General features: G+C 42.0%; 1 protein-coding gene across 5 annotated transcripts; it reads right to left on the reverse strand.

The window, feature by feature from the left end:
• Positions 1–210: 210 nt before the first annotated feature.
• scube2 (signal peptide, CUB domain, EGF-like 2) lies at positions 211–23060 on the reverse strand. Of its 5 annotated transcripts, none has more exons than XM_078248067.1 (23): positions 22779–23060; positions 22187–22303; positions 21674–21799; positions 21171–21305; positions 20111–20236; positions 19888–20004; positions 16104–16193; positions 15224–15340; positions 14989–15111; positions 14185–14301; positions 13927–14049; positions 13499–13615; positions 12157–12246; positions 11891–12013; positions 10988–11155; positions 10440–10646; positions 5573–5743; positions 4187–4354; positions 3382–3543; positions 3048–3245; positions 2302–2454; positions 2119–2198; positions 211–1254 (listed from the first exon to the last, which is right to left on the reverse strand). In XM_078248067.1, exons 1-23 carry the CDS (start codon positions 22864–22866, stop codon positions 1108–1110), a joined length of 3063 nt encoding a protein of 1020 aa, XP_078104193.1. In that variant the 5' UTR covers positions 22867–23060; the 3' UTR covers positions 211–1107. The 5 variants fall into 5 exon arrangements, with proteins under 5 accessions (XP_078104193.1, XP_078104201.1, XP_078104184.1 ...); XM_078248075.1 differs by having other exon boundaries at positions 10440–10643; positions 22187–22306; XM_078248058.1 differs by having other exon boundaries at positions 22187–22306; positions 22779–23059.
• Positions 23061–23699: the final 639 nt, after the last annotated feature.

Consider the following 23699-nt stretch of genomic DNA (forward strand, 5'->3'; position numbering starts at 1 on the left):
TATAAACATAAAATAAAACTTAATTAATCACCGTGGAGGGTGGGTGTATTTATGTCTAAATATTGTCTTGCGGATGAGTCAGCAGTCATGGTGTGTGTGTGTGTGTGTGTGTGTGTGTGTGTGTGTGTGTGTGTGTGTGTGTGTGTGTGTGTGTGTGTGTGACACAAAAACAGAAAAAGATAAGTGGGGAAAGGGAATACAAACACAAAATAAGTTTCCTATCTTTATGTACAGCATATTAGATGTACAAAACAATAAAAAAATATACATACACATGGCATCTAAGACAGATGAATAGCTCAATTCTATTTTACAGGACCTTTCATTTATTTTCATGTACTCAGTTGTCTTTGGTTGTAAGTAAACGATACAAAATATATTGATGCATTCTGGTGTCACTTTTTCAATGCAGTAGCACTCATTCACACACCTTGGAACATCAAATACATGTGCCACAAGCAATTGCAGCAATGCCACACTGTCAAAAGTGTAAGTAGTTGCTAGCGTTTCACCTAAAACTTTTAACATCATATACAAAACAGTCATCTGAATAATTGCTCTTATGGTGCCACTACTTCTTTAGTAGTGCTAATGTTCCCGAGAAAACATTTGTGCTATATTTGTTTCTGACATTTAGCAGTATTTCTGTCAATTAAGCTCTACCTGTAAAAGTAGCCTATGTTAAAACTAGATACACCTCTATATACAGCATTACTGGCATTCAGTATATATCTGTTTAGCTACAGCATTTGTTTTTCATCATGATGCTATTAGCAAATGTCTCATAATGTTGGCATGTACAGCACTGAATCCTGAGATGGTAACTTTAAAATCCAAAGTCATTACTGACGCCAAATTTCCAAACAAAGTTATCCAGATCCCCGTCTGAGGATGTCCACAATACCACAGACCATTTTTCCCTCTTGAAGCTCCACTTGTCCACTTTCTCTTCAGGATCAGTTTTATCAGGTGTGTAGTCCACTCTAGTGTCGCTCCATGTGAAAACAGATAACTACAGAATATTCTTAAAGGGGTCAGTGGATAAAATAGATACTGTAGCCAGTATCTAATCTAGGTTTTTCATGAAATATCCAGAAACTGCCCGTCCTAAGGGCGAAGGAATCTCAGGACTTTGGAGCGCAGGAAGCGGATGAAGGATTTGGGGAACATTTCTCTTGATTCTTGTGCTGTGTAGTTGAAGAAGTTCTGTGGGTGAGCCAGTACATCAAACAACGCCCTCATGAGTTTCTTGTCCTGATGAGAAAATGTATTCAATTTTATTTTATTTATTGTGTCAAATTATAACAGACGTTATCCCAAGACAATTCACAGATAGAGTAAGTCTAGACCACACTATAATTTACAGAGACCCAACAATTCCCCTAAAAGCATGCATTTGGTGCGACAGCGGCGAGGAAAACATCGAACAGAACCTGGCTTTAGGTTGGCGGCCATCTGCCTCGACCGGTTGCATTAATGGAAAGCGAAAAAGCATATCAGAAAGTCATGAGGAGGAGCCTGTATTTCCATAAGTCTCAAGAGGGCGCTACATGCTAACTGGACCTCAGAACAAAATACAGTAAACAGAAATGCAAATCAACAAGTGAAGAATAGTACTGATCTGAATCCTGGTGGGAACCATATCATTGTAATGTCACTGGTTCAATTTCTGTCCTCAGTTATCTACTCTCTACTCTCTTTTTTTGGCCTTCTCTTTGTGTGTGTATATATATATATATATATATATATATATATATATATATATATATATATATATATATATATATATATACACACACAAAGATTTGGTGGATATGGATGTAACTTTTTGTTATGTTTTTATGTTTTCTGTAGTTAGTGATATGACTGAAAAGCTGTAGATTACATATTCTAATACATATATTGATTTGCACTATATTAAAGACATAGTAATTGAACACTTTTTGATTGCCATTAATATGTTCTATTTAATATGGATGGTGAATACAGATAATGTGCCAAATTATACATTGTAATACACAACCACATGTCAAATTTTCTGGCTAACTCTGTTCCAAAGTTAGAATACACAACACAAAACCCACAAGTGCTCCTTGTTAAACATTTCTACCTACATACCTTGAGAATTTCCTGGTGGTTCTCTGAAGCGTATAATCGTCCGTCTCTGACAATGTCTTCTATCAATTCTTGGTAGTCCTCTGAAACAGTCCATGAACAGCGTATTCATGCAACCAATCAAACCAAATTTGACAACACACTGTGGTAGCAGCGTCACCGTTATAGCACAAAACATCTTCTTACCATCATATGTTACATATGGGACCTGGAAGCCTTTCCCACTGTTTCCCTCGTTGGATCTGAACTGTATCCAGAGCTTCTTGGAGCGGGAGGTAAAAGCGATGGGGCGCTCGTATGTCTGACAAGTCTCGTAGGTTGTCACAGAGTTGGAGAGAGCTGTGAAATAAAGATGTGAGCGCACAGGATAGCGTATATAATTAGCTTACAACATGATTGTAAGTAATTAGTAATAAGATAATGACACATTAATGTATGTTGGTTCTCCTTGGTAACATGGATACTAGTCTAAATTTTCGGTGGATTTATTAAGGCCTATTGTTGACTGCTCCTTAGATCTCTGCATGGTAAATTGAGACAGCTAGCTAGACTATCTGTCCAATCAAAATTTTCTCTCGCAAGACTATTTTGCAGTGGCTCTGTGCGGAGTTTAGCACAGCCCATGACGATTCTGACTGGTTTAAAGAAATTCCATTAAACCAGAGCACGATTTCCTCCCATCCCGAATGCTATGTGGAGTAGCCAGACCCTCCTTCAGAGTGCTTTGGAGGAGGGTCTGGCAAAGCGAGACTACATGGATACCACTAAAAGATATTTTGATACCATTTTGGCTACGCTGATGTAAAATAACCTCTAACACTTAACCCTAAAATAATAGTTAACCTCTTGGTAGTATAATTTTTGCTAATTAATACACTCACACAAACACACACACACACACACACACACACACACACACAGTTCAAACTTACAGCTCTTTCTCATTACTAAGTAGTCACCGCACTCGTCCTCAATAGGCAGGAAGATTTCTGGGACGACAATAAGGATCCTGCGTTTGGGCGGTGGGTTGATGGTCCAGGTGCACTCCACATTGGCTGGGTAGTTCCCTGGGTAGTTGGGGGACTCGATGAAACCAGTAAAATCTCCCAGCTCTCCTCCACATTGTCGGTCTGTAAAGTGAAACACAGATATGTCAGATTGATGATGGTTTTGGTGCAGCAAGGTAAATTATCTGGAACTGAATCCCAAAATAAATGTTCTATGTACATGTTTCAGAGGCATTACTGCATACATAGAAATATATACTTTTGCATTGCATGATGTGAGTGGAGCCATCAAAGTCAGTGGTGGTATTTCCAGGGCAGGCGATGCAGTAGTTCTGCCCAAACTCTCCTTGATACGTGCCCGTGGGACAGCGGATGCAGCGGTGTGTACTGGTGTTGTAGTAATGTCCTGGAGAGCACTGGACTGCAAGAGCCAATGACAGTGATAGAGGGATGTTCGTTCATATAACAATCCCAACATTCACTGTTGGGTTAAATGTAATATATAACTCTAATATGGGTGTTTTAATGCTTTTTAGATCACATGCTAATCAATGGGTTTAGAAAATCGTCTGCCATGTTGTGCTCAAAAAAACTTTTCAAAAACAAATTGGATTAAACATAAAGTACACTGTAATCGAGCTAAAACCAAAACCTTTTACCCTAGTCCCTGAAAAGTTGACATCTAGGAGGTGTACAGTTTGAAACTGACTCAAGTGCCTGAATGTACAGAAAATACAACAGCTGCAGAGGGCGGCAGAGTTCCTGTCAACGCCCAAAAGAGCTCCATAGACTCAGCAACCACATGATACTGTTGTGATGCCAAGTGAGCATCACAACAGTATCATGCAGCAAAGATGATGTTGCAGTTTTTGTTTTTTAACCGAACAACCACAGAGGTTTAATTTGGTTTTAGTTTATAGTTTGACAGGTTTTCATAAAGTTTCACAGCTCCAAAAGAGCCATCTAATCCTTCCATTTATGTTAAACCACGAGACACTAAACTAAACTGGAGTTATTCCTTTTTTTTTACCCTGAAACAACAATAACACAGATGACTTTCACACCTTTTGTCTCACACTCCTGAAAGGTAACAGCACCACTGCGCTTTGTGACCAAGTTCCCTCCACAAGGGAAGCAGGAGGTGCGTCCCACTTCTGGCTGGTAAGTTCCCAGTGGACAGGGCAGGCAGGGGGTGAAGCCATCATGAGAGTACTGACCCGGGGAACACTGACCTGAACATACACAAGCATTAGGCAAAGTCACAGTGTAAACTGTTAGACACAGCAATATTTTGGTCAAATTTGATTTCTCTTACAAAACTGTTAGAGCTGCACTTGGATTAGTTTCATTTCAAGTTTTTCTTTTGTTATTTTCCATGTAAAGAGAAAATACTCTCCACTTTTATTAAGATAAGATATGGCAAAGCTTAATGGACAAATGTTAATGGAAAGATGGCATGTTTAATCTGCAGTGCATAGTGTAACGCCACTGAGTGTACCTCCTGGGTGACTAATACAAACTGGGAGCCAGTGGGAGTTTGCTGATAGCTTCTTGTTGTTTAGTCTAACAGAGGAGATGGGATCTGGGATTCAGCTACAAAGTGACTCAGATAACAGCACAGGGGGAGACCAAAACATGGTGGCTCCTTCTGCTATTATTCAGGGGCTGAAAGAAGCCGAGTTCACCTTTTGAATTCAAACACATCTTCAACATCTAAGCTCAAGCTTCTTTGGCTTTACACAAAGCAGAGCATCTGCCGGTGAGAGATCTTTATCGAGCCACCATCGCTTCCTGTGTAGCTCATATTCACAAAACAGTTTTCCACATTTTGTGTCCTTCCATGCCTTTATTGCTTTTTCTGCCTTTTTGTTTATTTGTTCCAGATTTTACATTTTATTTCCCTTTGGCTTATTTTCATTGTACGTACGTTTTTAAAAATGCTGTATCATTTAAACTAATTGTCATTACCAACAGGATGAAATTCTAAAAGACAAATTTAAAGATGTCTTTCTATTAAACTGGCATATTCTGTCTTTAATGGCTATAACCACATTGAGTTTTGCACTGATGAATATTTTATATCTAGTTATTGTATTAACTTATAATTGTGGTCTAGTGATCTAAGACGCAAATCATGCAACGGAAATGTCCCCTGTTTGATTCAGGCGGAGGCCTTTGTAGCATGTATTTCCCATTGACTCACTCTCACTGTTTACTGTTTGTTTCTTTAATGTCAATGTCTGTCTGGTCTGGAAGAGGGATTCCTCTTCTGTTGCTTTTTCTGAGGTTTCTTCCATTTTTTCCTTATTAAAGTTTTTATTTGAAGTTTATCCTTATCTGAAACAGGAATCTAAAGATAGAGGGTGCCATATGCTGTAGAGAATGTAAAACCCTTTGAGGCACATTTGTTATTTTGAGCTACATAAATAAAATTTAGTTGACTGTCTCACCTCCACACTCTGACAAGTTTCGAGCTCCGACCACCTTGGAGACTTCTCTTCCTTCAGGTCGAGGACAGACCTCACAAGACATCTGTGCCTCCTCATCCTGATACGTTCCAGCTGGACACAACACACACCGTCCCTGATGCCCGTCGTAGTAAGTCCCAACACTGCAGCTCACTAACAGACAGGTGGGGAATGACACCGAGATAGATTAAAGGTTATTAATTCAATGATTTACAAGTACACAAATGTGCATCCCAGACTATAGACACAGAGCACATTTAAACTTAGGCCTACAATGTTTCTCCTCTGGAGCAGCCAAGCTTGTGGTTGTTTGTCACATCGCTGAGAGCTGATAGTTTTGTTTTAGTGCTCGAACATATCTATTGTTCTCTCAACAAAAATGCTGTGGTATAAAACCAAGTTGAAACTAAGTAATTATTTGAGCTGGTGATATCAAACATTTCCCCCACAAACTGAACACAAACACTTGAGTTAGGACATCCAAAACAGACTGAACTGTAATTTACGTTAATTTAGCAGCCAGATCAGTGTCAGGAAGGGAGATAGACAATGTAAAATGCAGACATGAATCAACAAATTTAGCAGTACGCCCTGTGGCTACACATAATCAAAGAGTCCTAACCACACTGTGGATTTACACCATAAATACAGCGGTTCAATTTTCATCAGCTGCCTCAAACAAAACCACATAAAATGTATAAACACAGTGAAGAGCATCCCTAACACATTAAAGGCTGAGTCTGATCAATTTATCAATCTGTTACTTACACGGCAATGAACATTATCACAGTATCACTGACCTTGATGCAGTTTAGCACAGTGTACACCAGTTTACGGTTTTGGCATAACGTCTGTTATGATTGACACTATAGATAAAATTGAATTGAATTCACTAGAGCTTTAAATGCATTCAAAGTGCATTCAATAGGGTACCTCTCACAAAGTTACTTCTGTCTCATGCTTCATCAAAGTTGATCACACTATTTTTGCTTTTTCCCAGAGCATCTTCTGAATGTTTATTACAAGTTATCTGGTGTCTTCTGTCAGACAACCTTTACATGTCAGTGAGATAACCTCTGAGATAACTACCCCTAAACAAGCACCCATAAAACTCTCACTCACTCACTCCTTTGAAAGTTTAGGAAGTAACCAGGACTACAACCTTTAATAATGAGTCATAAATACGTCAAGATACAGTGATTATTGTGTTTATTATTCTGGTTATACCCTGTATTTCAGCACAGTTGCAGATAAATAAAGATTATGCTACACTAATATTACCAGTATTATACTATTTGTAGAATTAGATTCCAGCAGTGGCAGGATTGTTTCCAACTTGTGTGATCCAAACATTTCCAATAACTCCAGAGCGTTGTTTCTGCTGTAGCATAATGTTGCTTTAAGCCTATGGGCAGAATTACCATTTCATCGGTATTTCATGCCCTTATTGGATTAGCCTGCTGCCTAAATGTTTTTAGGTTGACAAAACTGATGAGTTCTATTCATTCAAGAAAAAAAATTAAGGATTTTGTTCAAGGATCTTGAAATGACATTCGAAAACCTCAATAGAAGCTTTGAATGTAAAAAAAAAAAAAAAAAAAGATCTTCCATACTGGTTTTAGGTTATGGCTGAATTGAATTAATGTAAGTATTGAACTCAAAGGTTCTTAGCAAACGTTTTTAGCAAAGAGGGTAAAAACATGTTATTAACAAAAAAATTATAAAAACATTTCCAATTCAAGATTGATAACAAAAGTAATAAATGTAGCTTTTAATTGTTAAAAACAGCATTATAACTTCAAATGTAATAATATTTCTTACAAAGTGTTACTTGAAATAAAAACTAATAAACCTAAAGGCTGCATGGTCCTTTACACACAAACACGCACGCACGCACACACACACACACACACACACACACACACACACACACACACACACACACACACACACACACACACACACACACACACACTCACACACACACACACACACACACACACTCACACTCACACACACACACACACACACACACACACACACACACACACACACACACACACACACACACACACACACACACACACACACACACACACACACACACACACACACACACACACACACACACACACACACACACACACACACACACACACACACACACACACACACACACACACTGAAATGAAGGTCTGCATCTTGCATCTTTCAAATTTCAGAAAGACTGTAAACAAATGCGACGGGACACACATATGTGTACAAAATAAAACTTTTGCAACCAGCCAAACAAAATCACTGAGACAAAAGAGCACCAACCCTCTCCACAGCTGCCATTGAGCCACACATCTGACACGTGCTAATACTTGACTCAACATACATGGCTGCGCATCAGGGAGGAGCTTTTTATATCACCATAAGCACCCTTGCCTCTTTTAAAAGCAAAAACAGAAGCAAATCAAAGAGAGTATTTCGCTCTTATCTCATAAAAGTGCAAAGCCTTGATTAAAGGAACTAAAGCACCTTTTTTGCTTTGGTTCCTCCCATTCAGTGGGATGCCTGTAATTAATTTTGGAATTACTGCGTCTGTCTGGGTGTCTTACGAACTTGACTTAAAAACTGAAGCTGATCTCACACAAGAATAAATCAATTGAATTCCAGCCCTTTAGCACAAAATGTGCCTCAGTTGTAGCCTCTAAGCTGCCTGTTAGCAGAGAAACCACCATCTCTAAAAGCTCGACACACAAAAGCTTTAACGTTGATCCATTATACGTGGCTCAGCAAATTGTTAGATTTTTCCTCTAAAGAAAGAAAATGTAATTCTCTCAAAAGAAGTTCATTTTTTGAAGCCTATTGTTTATTCTGAAAGACCATGAGGAGCCATCATTGCATTGTCCTCTAACAGCTTTTATTTGACAGAGGGAAGCAGTGAGAGAAGAGAGAGTGTGAGAGTGAAAGAGAGAAAAAAACCTTGAAGCCTTTCAAATGCAAAGAACGCTTCTATAGAGTCCTCGAATTGATGGCCCCAAAGAGGTTTAAAAGACCTTTCACCTCTATTCAAGTCCCCAGTCTTTGCCTACTTGATGACATAGGAAAACAGTACGGTATCACAGTGGTAAGGAGCTGAACCCAATAAAAGGGGTCAGGTTTCTGAATCCCCCCATTCTGTTTGGCCCAATCGCTGCTCGCGCCCATCAAGCCGAGGCCCAAACAACTGATGCTAATTGATTCCCATGGTGTGGCTGAAGTCAATTCTCTTTAGCAGTTTAGTGGCTGGGGGTCATGCAAAGTGGCCCCAGCTGGGGGGCAGGGGGGACACAGCACTCAAACTGCCAACTTGAATCAACAGCACTTCCTAAACATCTTCGATGTTAAAACAAACACGCAAACAAGTTGACTACAACAGTCAAATAGATATGGACATGCACCGTTCACGGCATCTCTGAATCAACGTTGATCTGTTTGCACTTGTTTTACTTTTTATATTAATATGTATTCTGATGCAGTCACGTGTTGGCAATTATCAACAGTACAAATAAACACCCGAACAACAGAATATTTACATAATTAATAAACTACATCATGCATACATTTTATTTAAACAGAAACGACCTGGAATATAAAGCAATGTAGTAACCAAAACCAATGCTTCCACAGAGGTGAAAGCCTAATTTCTTTAAATGCACAGGAGGCTGTGTTGTCATCCCTCTGAGGCAGTGAGAACGAGCCCCAAATGGGGTTTTCAATGGAGTAGGCAAACTGAAAAGGACTAAACTGCACTCCAAACCAAAGCGAGAGGTGGGGGAGGAGGGGAAAATATAGCTCCTTTAAAGAGCTAGAGGTTAAGAAGAATGCCTTTCAGCCCCCCTCCTCCTCTCCCAAATTACATGTCTACACCCCTGCCATGGCCAATAGACTGCTTAACGTTGACCAGAATGATTCTCTTTCAACAAACGTTATCTCAAGAAACTACAGGATAGCTGTAGTTTGGGACAAGTTTTGGTCAACATGAAACAAAAACCTTAAACACACTTAAAGAGATGTTTGAGGTTTACTAAAGATCTGGGTCTACATCATATTCAAACATCCTCAACATTGGTGGTAGATGTGCATATATCGAACAAAAACGCATACCATTTGAATTTGAATAAATATTTAGACATCTCAATAGAAGAAAGACACCCGTATCCTCTCACTGATATAGTGTAAAGACGGCGTGCAGCAGGCAGCAAACTTAGTGTGAGGCCCGAAACTAGGGGCACACGGTCCCAACAGCCAGAGAAAACACATGCCAGCCTTCCGCTCTCAAACACTGACAGTGTGCGGTCTTATTTAATGGACATATTCTCCATCACAGGTTGTATATAAAAACCAAACCGAGAGGCAACAACTACCAGGAGACCTGCCATCACGTTACACTCTTATCCCAGGGAGATGCTGGAAGATCTCACAGCTTGGAGGGCCAACAACAGTCTCTCTGTTCTTCCATGCGAGCTCGCCCTCGCCTCCAACTAGCTTATTACAGCATGTCTGCAAACCAAATAGGGCACTCATCTGGCCAACACCTGCGCCAAATCCAATCATTAAACCAGCTTGTCTAAATATATCTCACTGGTGTGGACCATTTCAATTGCTTTAAGACATGACTGTGAGTCTATTGTGTGTATAGGGCCTAGTCAGAAACATTGCTGCCTTGTGTTAGGTGTAACAAAAGTGGTTAGATCTGTGCTCTTGAGAGATGAAAAACATCAATATCTCCAGTAGAAGTGATGCCTGGCTGAATGTTGCCTGTCCTAACCTTTAACATGCTTTCTGTGTTGAATAATAAGTAAATAGTAAAAAATCTCACCACACTTCCTGCCCACCAGCACCTGTCCCACCACACAGTGTCCTGGGAGTTCAGCTGGCTTGCCCAAACTTTTGGCGAGCTCATAGTCAGACCCTGCAAAGTGGAGGTGGAACTGCTCCCGGTTGATGGACTTCCTCAGGGTCCTGATGGTCTTCCTGAGCCTCTTTTCTGAGCGTCGGCGCACACAGTTCAGGTCACAGCTCTCTGCTAAAAGAGAAGCATTTGTTTCCACAGCAAAATGTCAACTCCCACACCAATCGTAAATTGTACATTCATGCGTGGTTGCTCGCATGCTTGCCTAGACATTCACACAAATGCACCATCAAGACATGGAAAAAGCAATCCAGGCCACACATAAAGAATTCAAGGAAATAAAACAAAAACACCTCTGAGTCCCAACCTCGAAGCCCACCACCATAGCCAAGTCAAAACAGGAGATACTTTAACAGTTTGGTTTGTTTAGTGATGAACAGACAGCAGCGAAAGAAAGATGGAGAACAAGATGCGAAGGTCGCAGGCAGGCAGAGGGGAAACGCAGAGAGACCAACCTGTTACCTCCTCTAGGTTCACATCCAGCTCAAACTCAGCTGTTATCGAGGAGCCGTCCTCCTCGCCAGCTTTCCTGCCATGGCGGCTGCGCGTTCGCTGCATGGACGGGGTGCAGCGCAGGCTCACATAGCTGAACTGGACATTTTCAGTGAAGAAGAACCTGCTATCTGTGGACATGGGATACAACCACCCCCCCCCCCCCACACACACACACACACACAACCACGCCACAGCCAGCAGACACACACAAACAACACACACAAACAACACGCACAAAAAAAAAATCATAGATGGCATTACAGAAAAGAAACAACTAATTTAATGTCGATAGCAAACCATACCACACCATACACAGATTTAAAACAGTCAATGTATGCAGTTAATCTGATACTTTTTTTGTCATGTAGCTGATAGCTGAAAATAGGATGAGATGTCCCAGTGACAATTTAATTTATGTGAAACAATTATGTGCCCTTTCAGTGACTATGAGGGATGTGAAAGACCATACCGAAACCCTTTGGAGAAGCAAAATAATCCTACAATCGGAAACACATTTGATTGATGGCTAGGTCAGACCTAACTGAAAGGCATGCTATGGCTAATTACATCCTCCCCTGTCACTGCCAGACAAAGTGCTGCACTGAGACATCCAAGACACTCAAAACCACATCACTTTCCCCACAAATGTCTTTCACATTTGCCTTTGGTTTTTGGTTTACTTTGAAGCAGCCTTCAGGTCTGCTTTATCTTCTAAAGATTGTGGCTTTAGATGCTGGCAGCTCTTGGTAAACCCTACATGTTGTTTAACCAGTAACATGAAGGAGCTGTAATTTTAATCCTTGTCTTTGTGTGATCTAATGTTTGGAGGCATTGTTATGTTTGCTGTGTGGCAATCGCTGTACCTGAGTGTGCTGAGTTTAAGATTTCCTTGAGTTTCTCCTGACTTCTTTTTAAGTTGCATTTTGCAGTGCTGGACTTAAAAGTGGCTGTGGTTTTAATGCGTGGAACACTGGCCATTTCTGGACCTGCAGGACAGAGGAACAGAAAACGTTATTTTGATCTACTTATATATCAACTGGAGACAAGAGAAGCCTGAGTTGTTCCCGAGTAACTGTTTTGTGTGGCAGAGCGGAAAGATAGATGTAAATCTCTGATGTTTTGTACTCGCCTAAGCAATGCAATCCACTGTTGTTCTTTTGTGTATCAGCCAAGCAGGGCAGAGGCATTCCACAGGTCACTGTGTAGGAATCCGCCGTCCCTGAAAACACATAACAGGCCGTGACACACAGACCAACACAGACAAAAGTGAAGGCCAAAAAAGCCAAGTCAGAAAGAGCAAACAGGCAGCGTGTAGGAACATGAAGAGCCTCTGCAGACTGATGTTGACAATTAGATGTAGAACAGCTTGACTTACTGACTAATTGCGTTTCTATTAGCTTGCTTTAGCCGTGATGCATCACTTTTGTTTTTTGAACATAGCTGGACATACCTAGTCTGTAATGTGCCATGCTGTTTGGGTTTTATCATGCCAAAAAACATAGTAGTGCAACTGACTGAGGTGTGTCATGTCATGTCAACTGATTGGATCAAACATGTCATAGAAGTCACGGTTCTTACTATTCACCTAAGAGCCTCATTGTTTGCTGTGCTTTGTCAGGGCTCTATTGAAGTCCATTCACCCCTTGCAATGTTTCAAACCAACCAAATTGATCAAGTAGAAAATTAGTACTTGTGACTTAGTCAACAACTAACTAGTTAACACTTTCTGGAGCCGCTTCACAGTGACAGCCTTCCAGCAGCCACCTCTTCACTTTTGGTGTTTAACAAGGAAAATGTGAATCAGTATTATGAACTCTTTGTCACCTTTCAGGTTGCCACAGCACAGCAGCAACTTAAAAGATGTTTTGTGGAAAACTGATTAAGACTGTTGAACCTCTGGAAGGCTTTAAATCTAAAATGCATATATGAAGTGTTGAGAAAGCCACAAAGGTTAGCCACCTAGGGCCAAATTGTTGATCAATTAAAGTTAGTCTAAATCTTGATTTAGACATTTATCTGCACTTTTAATTTCCAAAATCTGCATTTCTGTTTGAAAAATTGCAAGAGTGAAACTGACTTCATCACAGCTCTGACAAAGTGTAGCAAGAGGGATCAAAACAGTGATGCGTTTTATCTGTCAGATAAAGATTTTAACTGACAGTGACACTGTCTAACTATAACTATGTAATGCAAGAGCTAGTCTATGTACAGTATTTTTAGCAGGTCAGCCATGGATAATGAGAAAACACTCAAAAAGAAGATAGATCTGCAGGTGAAGGGACTGACAATAAGGCTCAGGTGCTTCCTGTGCAAACCTTGAACCATTAACATACGATCATGGTAAGCCAAACCATTTCCTCTTGAGTACTTATGGAATATGAAAAAATGGCAATACAGTTAGAGCTGCACTTGTTGAACAGCAGGTAAACAGGTGAATCATGTTATATATAGATCTGGCTGAACCAACTCACCACTGCTGATGTGAACTTGAGACTGGCATGTCAAGAAGCAGCGGTCCACTCCCTCTTGCTTACTACAGTTCAAGGTAGGTTTAGAGGGGGGGTTAGCAGGTGAGAAACCCTCAGCCTCTAGATGGAAATCACAACAAAACTCCAAGGTAAAAAAGAACACTTTTGATTGTAACAAGGAGGAAGAGGCACAGAAAGTCCAACATCCTGACAGCACCAACAGCATCGTAGCAATTTGGATGTTTTACTCAAGCACAAGAAAAAGCATAGTGACAGAGAATTAAAGGGAAAAAGAGAACAGAAGTAGAACAAAGTATCTCCTGTTTTTGTCCCCCAAGTTTTAGTCCAAAATGTGGGATGTCACACAATTTTCCAAAAGACAACAGCACTCAACAGATGTGCCTCTCATGTAGGAAGAGGCATTTGCTTACCAATGCAGTCCTTTTTGTTCCAGTGTAGCTTATAGCCAAGATGACAAAAGCATTCAAATCCACCCATGGTGTTTTCACAACCCTGCTCACAACCGCCATTGTTCACACTGCATTCATTTATATCTGAGAGGAAAAGGGAACATTTTATAATTACATTCTTCCAATACATCAATGAGCACTTCTGTATGGTTTTAGCACTTGTGTGTGTGTCACGCTTAAGTTGCTATGTGTAGCTCCCATCACCCGATGCAGACTCACCTCCACAGTGGGCCAGCCCATACATGGTGTAGCCTTTGTTGCACAGACATTGAAAACCACCGGGGGAGTTCACACACGTGTGATCACATGTCCGCTCAAAAAAACATTCATCTATATCTGTAATCAAAATCAGGCAGGGGACATAATAGCAGGGCAGTCAGTTGCAATCTTCATCAGGAGGGATTTTCCACCCACAGACCCACATTTACATTTGATCCTGAATTTTCCCACTTCACTGAAATGTGACGTGTACAGCATGATACATCAGGTAAATCAGCATTGGGTTTTAATTGTAATTACAGGTAAAAAGAAGGCAGTGATTCATTGAGACACCTTACATTGAATTGTAGTTGCATCAGGCGAGCATCATTAAAACATAAACCCTGATCAAAAGCGTAGCCCTGTTACCAAAAATCATAACATAAGAAAGGAAGCTGACTGACTCTGGTCTTTTGAATCACAATATAAGACTAAATATAATACTAAATCCCAGGGAGATGCTAAAGTTATTAAAACAGTAAAACAAATCTATATTCTCATCATGTTAAACTAAGAACAACAAACTGAATTCTGACTTCATGATCTACAACTTAAACTCTTCAATTATGTATGTGACTATCCTTTAAACTATGTGTTAAAATAAAATAACAGGTTAAACCTTTTAGACTTGAAAAACTCAAGATGGACACAGATGCTATGGAAGTGACAAATGTCTGCTAGTGTGGTCACATCGCACTCCTTCTTATCTCATTTAGATAAGCTAGGTCTCATTTAGTCCCAAATCAATTCAGGAGCCATTTCTACCTTGGCAAGAACGTTCGTCTGTCAGCAGCTTGAAGCCTCTTCTACAGTTGCACTCAAAGCTCCCAATGGTGTTCCTGCAGAAGTGTTCGCAGCCGCCGTTGCGAAGCTCACACTCGTCAATATCTGTGGGGAAACAGGTGATATCCTGACAAGACTGACTATACAAATGCACTGAGTTAAATCAGTGTTTCCTCTCTATGAAGTTTTTTTTTTTTTTGTGGACTGGCAGTCTGACCTTTGCATGTCTTTCCATCCGGCTGCAGTGTGAAGCCGACTGGGCAGCTGCAGCGCACGCCTGTGGATGTGTCTTTACAGGTGCAGTCGCACCCCCCATTGTTCACCGCACAAGTTTCTGAAATTACAACACACGACGTGAATGTATGTGAATGACCTTCCTGCTCGTGAAAAATTATCTTTATTCCTCAATGTCAGATACCAGATCCTTAGTAAAACAAATCCTTGATGTTTTGAACATTATGCTCTAAAAACACCTGGACTAGAGTCAAAGAAATATTACAAATACACTGTTTCTTTCATAGATTTTGAATTGTCTAAACTGCTTTGAGCACTTGAGGCCATGACAAATACTGAATTTATATAAAGTATGTAATATTGATTTAAACATTTATAAATACTGACGTTTGGATGGATCCATACACTGGTTAGGTACATGGTAACATCTAGGCGTAACCTGACAACATGTATTATTAATAACACAGGACAACACTCCCAGAGCTTACGTGCTAGTCACGTTCTTGGTAAGGTGCCAAAGTTATAGTGTTTTACATGTATCGAGTGACCCAAAATCACACAACTGATAAATACTAACTATACAAGAAAAGATTCACACGCTACCCTTCCCCAAATGGAAGGAAAACGTGAAATGTGTCACACTGTCACAAATGCATATTTTTCAGGGGGAAAACTGGGGGCGAGAAAGCGAGAGCGTAGTCATTTCACAGTTTGCTCAAAAGACTAAGGAATGCATTGGTTTACTAGACATTAGTTCTCACCCCTGTTTAACACCCGTGAGTGGTTCCTGGCAGCTCAACATGCCATCACATAAAACACAGATTCAAGCTGTTAGCCTCTGAATGAAGGAGTGTAATTGTTACCCATTAATAGTCTTCGTTTGACACGTTTGTCCACCTCAGTAAAGGATGTGACGTTGTGGTCTGCAGACTCGGTGGTGGCTTCATCTCGTTCTGTGACGCACACAAAAAACAATCATTAACAGACTGAGAATTATTATATAGATTCACTACATTTCCGAAATAACACAAGCACTGGGACTTTCATATTGACTTCAGCTCCGGGTGTTGTTGTTGGTCACATTTCAGTAACCAGATGCATGTTTACACTTGAGATATTCAGCTTGCAGTGGCTTGGTGTGGGTCAGATAACACACCAGATCAGTAAAGTGAATGTTGTGACAACAGCCTGGACCTCACACACGCTGCTGCCGGAGGGAGAGATATTACCCAAAATCTGACGGCTGATCCTTATCCCTCATAACCATTGTGTGGAAAAATGCACACAGTGAGACAGAGATGTTTCCAGTTACTGTGTTTTCATTCATTCATCAAGATAGCCTCCGCATTACTAAAGAAACAAAGTCCAACATACTGTAAGCTCCTCCTGCAATGCGCACATCTTGAGCTGAAGTCTAGTTTTGTTATATTCCCAACAGAAATTATTCTTATTATTAGGGGAACTGTATATGTGTAAAAATAACCAGCCAACACTGATGGACAGTTGGGGTTAATGATGTTCTTTTTGAACCATGAGTGCCAAGAAGAAATATGACACAGTGAAAAACTAATCCCTTTAGTAGCGTTAAGGTTTGTTAAAATCATCTTTCACAGTTTCAGATAGGACAATGTACATTATCAGCTTGTTTACGCACTTCAATCATTTAAATCAGAAGGTCCACTTACCAACTTTCTCCACAGCTTTCAACCACATCTCACGGTATTTCTTTTAACTCCATCCAGTGACGAAGACCGAAAGATGCGGAAAAAGCTGGTAAGTGGACAATGAGTGCAAAAAAAAACTACCAAGGCCAAGAATGAACTTTCCCATTCATCCAATTTTTGATATCTGCACCATAACATTCAATTGAAATGTTCTAGATGTCTTGTGCGTTGTTTTATATAAATTTCCCCAAAATTCAGTTTGACAAATTTGGTATCTTTGGAAAGTTCTTTATCCATCCATCCATCCATCTTCATCCGCTTATCCGGGGTCGGGTCGCGAGGGTAGCAGCTCCAGCAGGGGACCCCAAACTTCCCTTTCCCGGGCCACATTAACCAGCTCCGACTGGGGGATCCCGAGGCATTCCCAGGCCAGGTTAGAGATATAATCCCTCCACCTAGTCCTGGGTCTCCCCCGAGGCCTCCTCCCAGCTGGACGTGCCTGGAACACCTCCCTAGGGAGGCGCCCAGGGGGCATCCTTACCAGATGCCCGAACCAACTCAACTGGCTCCTTTCGACGCAAAGGAGCAGCGGCTCTACTCCGAGCTCCTCACGGATAACTGAGCTTCTCACTCTATCTCTAAGGGAGACGCCAGCTACCCTCCTGAGGAAACCCATTTCGGCCGCTTGTACCCTGGATCTTGTTCTTTCGGTCATGACCCAGCCTTCATGACCATAGGTGAGGGTAGGAACAAAAACTGACCGGTAGATTGAGAGCTTTGCCTTCTGGCTCAGCTCTCTTTTCGTCACAACGGTGCGATAAATTGAATGTAATACCGCACCTGCTGTGCCGATTCTCCGATCAATCTCCTGCTCCATTGTCCCCTCACTCGCGAACAAGACCCCAAGGTACTTGAACTCCTTCACTTGGGCTAAGGACTCATTCCCTACCTGGAGAAGGCACTCCATCGGTTTCCTGCTGAGAACCATGGCCTCCGATTTAGAGGTGCTGATCCTCATCCCAGCCGCTTCACACTCGGCTGCGAACCGATCCAGTGAGTGCTGAAGGTCACAGGCCGATGATGCCATCAGGACCACATCATCTGCAAAAAGCAGCGATGAGATCCCCAGCCCACCGAACTGCAACCCCTCTCCACCCCGACTACGCCTCGATATCCTGTCCATAAATACTACAAACAGGATTGGTGACAAAGCGCAGCCCTGGCGGAGGCCAACTCTCACCTGAAACGAGTCCGACTTACTGCCGAGAACCCGGACACAGCTCTCGCTTTGGTCGTACAGAGATTGGATGGCCCTGAGAAGGGACCCCCTCACCCCGTACTCCCGCAGCACCTCCCACAGTATCTCCCGGGGCACCCGGTCATACGCCTTCTCCAGATCCACAAAACACATGTAGACTGGTTGGGCATACTCCCAGGCTCCCTCCAGGATCCTTGCGAGAGTAAAGATCTGGTCCGTTGTTCCACGACCATGACGGAATCCGCATTGTTCCTCTTCAACCTGAGATTCGACTATCGACCGAACCCTCCTTTCCAGCACCTTGGAGTAGACTTTACCGGGGAGGCTGAGAAGTGTGATACCCCTGTAATTGGCACACACCCTCTGGTCCCCCTTTTTAAAAAGGGGAACCACCACCCCGGTCTCCCACTCCTTAGGCACCATCCCAGACTTCCACGCAATGTTGAAGAGGCGTGTCAACCAAGACAACCCCTCCACACCCAGAGCTTTAAGCATTTCTGGACGGATCTCATCAATTCCTGGGGCTTTGCCACTGTGGAGTTGTTTAACTACCTCAGCAACCTCCACCAGGGAAATTGATGCCAATCCCCCCTCATCCTCCAGCTCTGCCTCTACCATTGAGTTCCTCAAAGTGCTCCTTCCACCGCCCTATTACCTCCTCAGTTGAGGTCAACAGCGTCCCATCCTTACTGTACACAGCTTGGATGGTTCCCCGCTTCCCCCTCCTGAGGTGGCGAACGGTTTTCCAGAAGCACCTTGGTGCCGACCGAAAGTCCTTCTCCATGTCTTCTCCGAACTTCTCCCACACGCTGCTTTGCCTCTTTCACGCTTGTGAGTATCCCCACACCCGCCCGGCGCCTCACACCCTGGGCAACTCCGGAGAAGAAAAGAGTCCAACCCCTATCCAGGAGTATGGTTCCAGAACCAAGACTGTGCGTAGAGGTAAGCCCCACCAGATCTAACCGGTAGCGCTCCACCTCCCGCACAAGTTCCGGCTCCTTCCCCCACAGAGAGGTGACATTCCACGTCCCCAGAGCCAGCCTCTGCTGCCCGGGTCTGGTCCGTCGAGGCCCCTGACCTTCACTGCCACCCATGTGGCAGCGCACCCGACCCCAGCGGTTCCTCACACAGGTGGTGGGCCCATGGGATGGAGAGATGTCCGCCACGTAGCTCTTTCGGGCTGTGCCCGGCCGGGCTCAATGGCAAACCCGGCCACCAGACGCTCGCTGACGAGCCCTCCATCTGGGCCTGGCTCCAGACGGGCAGGGTCACTTCATCCCTTCCTCGATTTTTCATAGGATTTTTGAACCATTCTTTGTCTGGCCCCTCACCTGAGACCACTTTGCCTTGGGAGACCCTACCAGGAGCACAAAGCTCCAGACAACACAGCCCTCAGGTTCATAGGGACACACAAACCTCTCCACCACGATAAGTTCTTTAGAAAATTTAAAAACTTCTTTAAAATCTCTTTAGAATTTGCAATAATGGGAGAGTTAAATGTTGGCTGCATACAGTTTGAAAATGATTGAGCTACTGGCGAGTCAATTGGATTAAAATACAATATATGGCTACACCAATCAGAGGATTAAGATATGCTTTTGAAGAGGGAGTTTTAAAGATGGATGAGGGAGTTTTAAAGATGGATGCAAGAATATTAAAGACGACAGAAAATGACAGAAAATGTTTTTGCATTCGCAGTGTTAAGTAACAACTAAGTGCGCTTACCTATACACGACCTCTTGTCAGATTGCAGGGTGTACCTAGCGTGACACCTGCATATGGGGCCGTTCTCTGTGTCCTCGCATGTGTGCTGGCAGCCTCCGTTGCCATGGTTACAAGTTACTGCAGGGTCAACAACATGCAACCATAAGACATATTTACAGTGCAACATTTGAAGCCACATGTAGGTGTGTAGTGTAAAGGCAGCTTTATGCCATTGAGCACGTACAGATGCAGCCTCTCTGGTTCCTGGCCAGCTCGAACCCTGGACGACACTCACAGGCCACACCTCCTTTGGGTGTCTCTTTGCAGATGTGGGCGCAGCCGTGCTCCTTATTCATACAGTTGAGGCCCTCTGGGATAAAAAGAGGGAAAGAGGTACACAATGAAACTCTCCTACAGTGACTGACCGACTGCATACAAAGGCACACATACTGAGAGATTAGTCTGGCATCCTCAAAGACACTGATTGTTCTCACGCTCTTACACAATCCTAAAACATGAACCACTGTGTTTTTTCTTTAGCACTTCTAAAAGTATGCAAGCAGAAGAAAAGTTGTTCAAAAGTTCATTCCCTCAAAAAACAAAGCTCTGCAAGTTCTTCTAGTATCTACAACAAAGTCAATAATGCCTCGAGCTGAAAAATGAGATGAGATGAATCAGCATATATATAGATGGGTCAAAGCTGAGTGGTTAGGTCCACAGGATTTAAAAGGGTTGTCAAGACCCGATGGAGTGGAAAGTACTTGCATTTAAGTTGACTTCAGTCAAGAAGACAAAACAAAGGCACTTCAGACTAATCTGTGACACAGACCACATAGACCCGAGTGTTGCAGTTATTAACTTATTTTGTTCCCTGAGACACGGAGATCCTTTTCCCACAGCATGTTGCTGCTGCAGATAAAAGTTCAGTGACGGGAGCCAGCTTGATCCTGTCACCCCTCATTGTGCCGTCAATTTTAGATTTGTATGTGAATATTGGAGAATTTGCTACATAATTCTCTACATTTTTACGGCTTAATACAATTAGCAGATAGAATAATCCAGAAACACACACACACACACACACAAATAATACATACTCAAAAACTCTATAAATAAACTAGGCACTGTTTACAAGTTCACTTCCTCCAGGCATTTCAAGCCGAATTTGAATTTGTGGCAGTGCGACAAAAATTATCTTCAATTATTCTGAATTGTACTTGAGGTGCAGTACATCTGCATTGTCAGGCTAACAGATGCAGGTGTGGCTGCTGTTTACAGAACAAGTGTGCATGTTGTACACTCACCCACAGAGCGGTGGATGCATGTGTGCTGGTTGTCGCTGAGGAAGAAGCCCTCTTTGCAGCGGCACTCATAGCTGCCCATGGTGTTGACACAAGTGTGTTGGCACCCACCATTGTTGAATTTGCATTCATCCACATCTAAAGTACAGCGGATTGATTGCATTAATGAACAGTGTTTACAAAACTTTTTTTTTACATGCTTAAATCAAATAAGGCAGTTTTATCCAGTGTTTACAAAACATCAAGGCTGAAAATAAAGCTTTTTAAAATCAAATTCCAGACATAAACATTTACAAATCTTTTAAATCACTGCATGAAGAAAACCAACAGTTTGTATTAGGCTACATTTACAAAGTTTACCAAAGAGAGCTCAAGAAAAGCAGTGCGTGTGAGAAACTTCACATACAGCCCACACAAACATGAACTCTTCACCATTGGAGCTGATGATTCAAGCTCTCTGTCTATCCCAGAAGGTCATTTACTTAGTGGTTTAAAGCTGGTCTTACCTAGACAGTTATGTCCATCATGTGCCAAATTAAATCCGTCATAACAAGTGCAGCGATAATTGCCTGGTATATTGTTGCACTCATGTACACAGCCACCATTGTACTCCAAGTCGCATTCATCAATGTCTGAGAAGTAAACATCACGTAAATTAATGATCATCTACAGATCAAAAAGTTATTAAAATGCAAAACATTTGAAGTCTTTGAACAGTAAGAACAAGAACTTTAGTGCAATAGGGGATGTATATTGTCTATCTAAAAGAAATATATGAAAATGAAATGAGCACAGATACCCCATGCCCTTATAGGCATTCAGAAATTATGACACAATAGATTTAAGAATGTGTAATTACAAACATGTAGGTAGTATAACAGATAGTCTGTCCAAATGCCACCCTGCATTAAAATGTGTGTCTAAAAATCCAAACTGTGATCCCACTTTGACACTCAGATGGTTTTCGTAACCAGATATGAATGTGAATCAAACTGCTCAACAAAAAGCAGACACATTACCTTCACAGTGTTTTCCATCTCCTTTAAAGCCTGCTTTACACGTGCACTTGTATGAGCCTTGGGTAGTCTGACAAATAGCATCAATGTGACAGCCATCACTTCCCTCTACACATGGATCTGCTGAAAATCCATATGGGTCTTAGTTAATAACACATGCCTACCTAAAATATTCAAATAGTCTAATAAGTCAAATAACGTGACATTTAACACATATGCACTTCCATGATTTGTGTGACTATACTAAAGAAGACGAGCACGCAAGACGTCCCTAATATTAATAGTCGCATACAGCAGGCACGTTTGAGAAATTCAGTGAAAACTAACCTGAAAGTGAATAAGTTACATACAAAACAAAACTTGTTTTACAAATGCATGTGTACAGGGAGCACATCAATTCACACTGTCATTTGTATATATAGCTACACATTTAGTATAAAAGAACATTTAAAAGTCACCACTGGGGAAACAACAAGAGCGCACCCTGAAAGCGTGCGTAAAGTAGCACTCTCCACGACTGGAAAACACACACACACACACACACACACACACACACACACATACACACATGCACACACACTCACTACAGTCCCACCTCGAATCTCTGGAAGCGCTGCGCTTTGGCGGCTATTTAACAAGAGCAAAAACAAACAAAAGTCCCTTGCAGCCCAAATAGCTCCCATGGTGATATTTTCCAAGTTTAGAGGTCTTCTCAAAAGGACGCGTACGCACTGAAGTCGTGACCGAGCGTCCGCCTCATTTTCATTCTAGCCTGTCAATCTGCTTCACAAGGGGCTTTTGAAAAGAGAAAGGAGTGAGTAAGTGAGTGAGTGAGTAAGTGTGTGTGTGTGTGTGTGTGTGTGTGTGTGTGTGTGTGTGTGTGTGTGTGTGTGAGAGAGAGAGAGAGAGAGAGAGAGAGAGAGAGAGAGAGAGAGAGAGAGAGAGCGAGAGAGAGAGAGAGAGAGAGAGAGAGAGAGAGAGAGAGAGAGAGAGAGAGAGAGAGAGAGAGAGAGAGAGAGAGGGAGGGAGAATGAGAGCGTGCGTGCGCGTACATGTGAGCGTGATAGAGAAGAAACCGCTTTTGAAGCAGATCCGCGTCAAGTCAGTCAGATAGCCAGTGCAAGACCGGAAGTGTCGAGACTTTGCGTAAAACGTTACAAACGTCTGTGCACTAAATAGGTTTTTATTTTGAAAGCTATGACCGGAAATCATTTGGTAAACCTGACTCGATGGAGTTCTTTTAAAGTCTCACCTCTTGTAAACATGGCATTTGGCGTCTGTAACGTCGACCGCGCCAAAGTTATGTGATAGAAAGATCGAATACACATGAGTGATTTTTATGGATTTTCGTCTATGACGGTTATTTAGCTAACTCACCTACGTAATGGCTCCTAGTATGCGTAAGGTAAAGCATGGATGTATTATAAGGAGCATAGTATAGAGGATCTTTGATAATACATCCATGCTAAGGAGTCCTTGAAGAGTAATGTTACGTTACTGTTAGCCAAACAACGTG

The sequence above is a fragment of the Sander vitreus genome, chromosome 1 (genome assembly GCF_031162955.1).
Source record: "Sander vitreus isolate 19-12246 chromosome 1, sanVit1, whole genome shotgun sequence".
In the NCBI taxonomy this organism is placed as follows: domain Eukaryota; kingdom Metazoa; phylum Chordata; class Actinopteri; order Perciformes; family Percidae; genus Sander; species Sander vitreus.